This window comes from Cystoisospora suis, assembly GCF_002600585.1.
Source record: "Cystoisospora suis strain Wien I chromosome Unknown contig_12159, whole genome shotgun sequence".
Classification (NCBI taxonomy): domain Eukaryota; phylum Apicomplexa; class Conoidasida; order Eucoccidiorida; family Sarcocystidae; genus Cystoisospora; species Cystoisospora suis.
Window position 1 is genome coordinate 1 of NW_027164922.1, and position 2,701 is coordinate 2,701.

At 47.0% G+C, this 2,701-nt stretch overlaps 1 protein-coding gene across 1 annotated transcript; it reads left to right on the forward strand.

Annotated features, from left to right (window-relative positions):
• Positions 1-268: 268 nt before the first annotated feature.
• On the forward strand, positions 269-2,363 carry CSUI_011477 (transmembrane amino acid transporter protein; the record flags this gene model as incomplete). Its single annotated transcript, XM_068071575.1, has 3 exons — positions 269-902; positions 1,388-1,452; positions 2,229-2,363. Coding segments are annotated over exons 1-3 (723 nt in total), but the record flags the coding sequence as incomplete, so codon positions are not given.
• Between the last annotated feature and the right edge of the window lie 338 nt (positions 2,364-2,701).

Sequence of the window (2,701 nt, forward strand, 5' to 3'; positions counted from 1 at the left end):
TTAATCTATCTATCTATATCTAGGCAGATGTACTGACTTTCATACTACTAGTATCAGTTGCTATATCTCCGACCGGAGCCGTCTACTTAGTCCCCTCTGGGGGTTATCCTGGAGCCGTTGACTGAGAGCTGCGTCCCTCGCTCTCTCCTTTTCTTCAGCCCCTTGTTTCATTTAGTCGTCTTCTCACGACCTCGGTCTTCTTATGCGTTATTCTGTTTGCATCAACATGACGAAGACGGCCTTCGTGTGTCTGGTCTCGTTTGTAGGTGATGATGAACCTTGGCCAAAGAAGGAGAAGAAGAAATCAGGATTGTTTGCAACAGCAGTCATTATCCTGAAGTCTTTTATTGGAGGAGGTTTTCTCTTCTTACCGCATGCAATGATGAAGGGAGGTCTCCTTCTATCCTTGCTTGTATTGATCCTCATCTTCTGTTTAGCTCTCTATTGCATGACTCTGCTCATCCGTTGCTGTCAACCTGGAGTTGCAGAGCATTATGAAGATGTAGCGGAAGTTACCTTTGGTTCCTGGGGGGCGCGGCTTGTCGAATTTTGCGTCGTCTTATCACAGCTGTCTTTCTGTACGATCAATGCTGTCGTCGTCGCAGGAAATCTCCGTGATGTTATATGGACAGCTGGCGATTGCGATATGACCTACAAAATGTCAACTGAAGTGCTTCTATGGTGTGCTATCGCGGTGTATGTACCGCTGTGTCTAATACGTCACATGAAGTATCTTGCGCCGATATCTCTCGTCGCAAACATCGGAACCGCGTCTGGAGTAGTCATGCTCTTCATCGCCATAGGAATGGAACTTCGTCAAAGACAAGGCATTGCGCCTGTCCCTCTTGTCTCTTGGGAGGGTCTTCCCGTCGCTTTGGGCACAAGTATCTACATGTGGGAAGGTACGCTTGAAAGAAAGACCGCTGAGAGAAGACAAGACCAGGGAGAAGGAGACGGAAGACGGTGAAGGTCGAAAGGGGGGGGGTCCACATATAGAAGATAGAAGCGGCGTGACATGCGTGTATCACATTGTTGCTTTATAGCTCTTATGCGTGTCCGGCACATGGGGAATGGTCGATGTTCTGCGTTCAGTCAACGGTTGCTCTTGTAGAGAGATCTCCACATTTGTGTACACCACTAGACAGACATACAAACATATATAGAGGACTCTGGATAGTGCAGGTGGCGTGTGGGTATGTATTCCGGCTTTACATACATGTGGTGGCATGTGGATAAGGAACGGGTCGTAGTGATAAGGTAGAAAACGACGCTCTTGTTCTCATCTACTTCATTCATTCGTGTGGACTCCCTGTCTACTGTGGATGAGCTACATGGGCAGTGATTCTTGATGGCTTTTTCCTGAGTTTTTCTTTACTCCTCCACGCAGGTGCGGGGCTTGTGCTTCCGATCCGGGACAACGCAAAGAAAAAGGTGCAGAAGCGCTTTCCTCAAGTACGAGAGCTCGCGTCACTCTAGCTGACAAGAGAGCAGGAGAGGCAGCCTGTGCATCTCCTCAGTTACATGTGTTCCATTTTTCACACCTTTCATTTTTTCGAGATGACGCTATATAGTAGTGCAGTGGGGTTAACTACAGGACAAGACAAACACGATGTATTTTGTATACGTCAGGGTGTATGCCCGCCTAACAACATGCAGTCCGGGGCGTATATATGTGTATCTCTCAATTTACATATATATATATATATATACACCTGTTTGGTGACACCGACGAAAATCACCAGTAGAGTGACCGACTGTACGTTGAATGTATTACTGAGTCCGACCAAGAGAACGTTGATAGTAGAGGTCTCCTCTGCATATCGCTTTCATCTTAGACGTCTTGTGGTATCTTCGCTGAGGGTGTGGCGGCCCTGGTCGCTTCTCGTTTGTTTTACACCTTGTCTGTTATGAATCTTTTCCGGCGTTTCTGTACACATGTCATCAACACTTTCTACGATAGAGATACTCATGTTCACTTGAAGTGACGATTCGTTCGCGAATTTGATTGCACTATCGCGAATTTGATTGACTAGATCATTTTTCGCTTTGAACGCCCCAGGTGAGTTCTCCTGCGGCAGGTCTTGTGGATGGTCGGTTTGTAATGGCGACTCCTGCTGGTGTCAGTATCATCAGAAGGGACCCGTCCTGCTGATAAGAAGCAGGGGCTTCATTTGTACTGCTCTTCCTTCTAACCCTCGTTTCATCTTTTTTCTTCCTCTTTCCTATAGGTTCTGGGGACCTGTCTTGGAACTCTCCTGGTTACGTATGTCATTTACGTGATATTCTGTACCTTCACCTTCGGCACTGGCTTGGAGGTCATGATTTTGTCGAATTTGCCTGCCAATGGACTTGGTCTGATCGTCCAGGTACGTATAGTTTTCAGGGGCTTTTCTCTCAGTGAGTCAGATGGGTCATCTAGTCGTCTTTCTGTCCGTGTTGGTCTGTAAGTTACTAAGACTAATGACATAGGAGTAGTGCGAGATCAACGAATATCAGTGTCTCGAGATCATCTTTCTTTAGCTCTGTGGTGACGCGTCTGTTTTTCTTCTGGTCGATACATCACCGGGGGACTTGTGGTGCCGGGCAGTCGGAGAAAGTGCGGAGGTAGCTTTCTTCAGTATGGAACGTGGCACACTTAAGCATGGTAAAGGAGATACCGTCCGAGTACTTGCGACTGGAGGTCTATCTATCTTTAATCTAT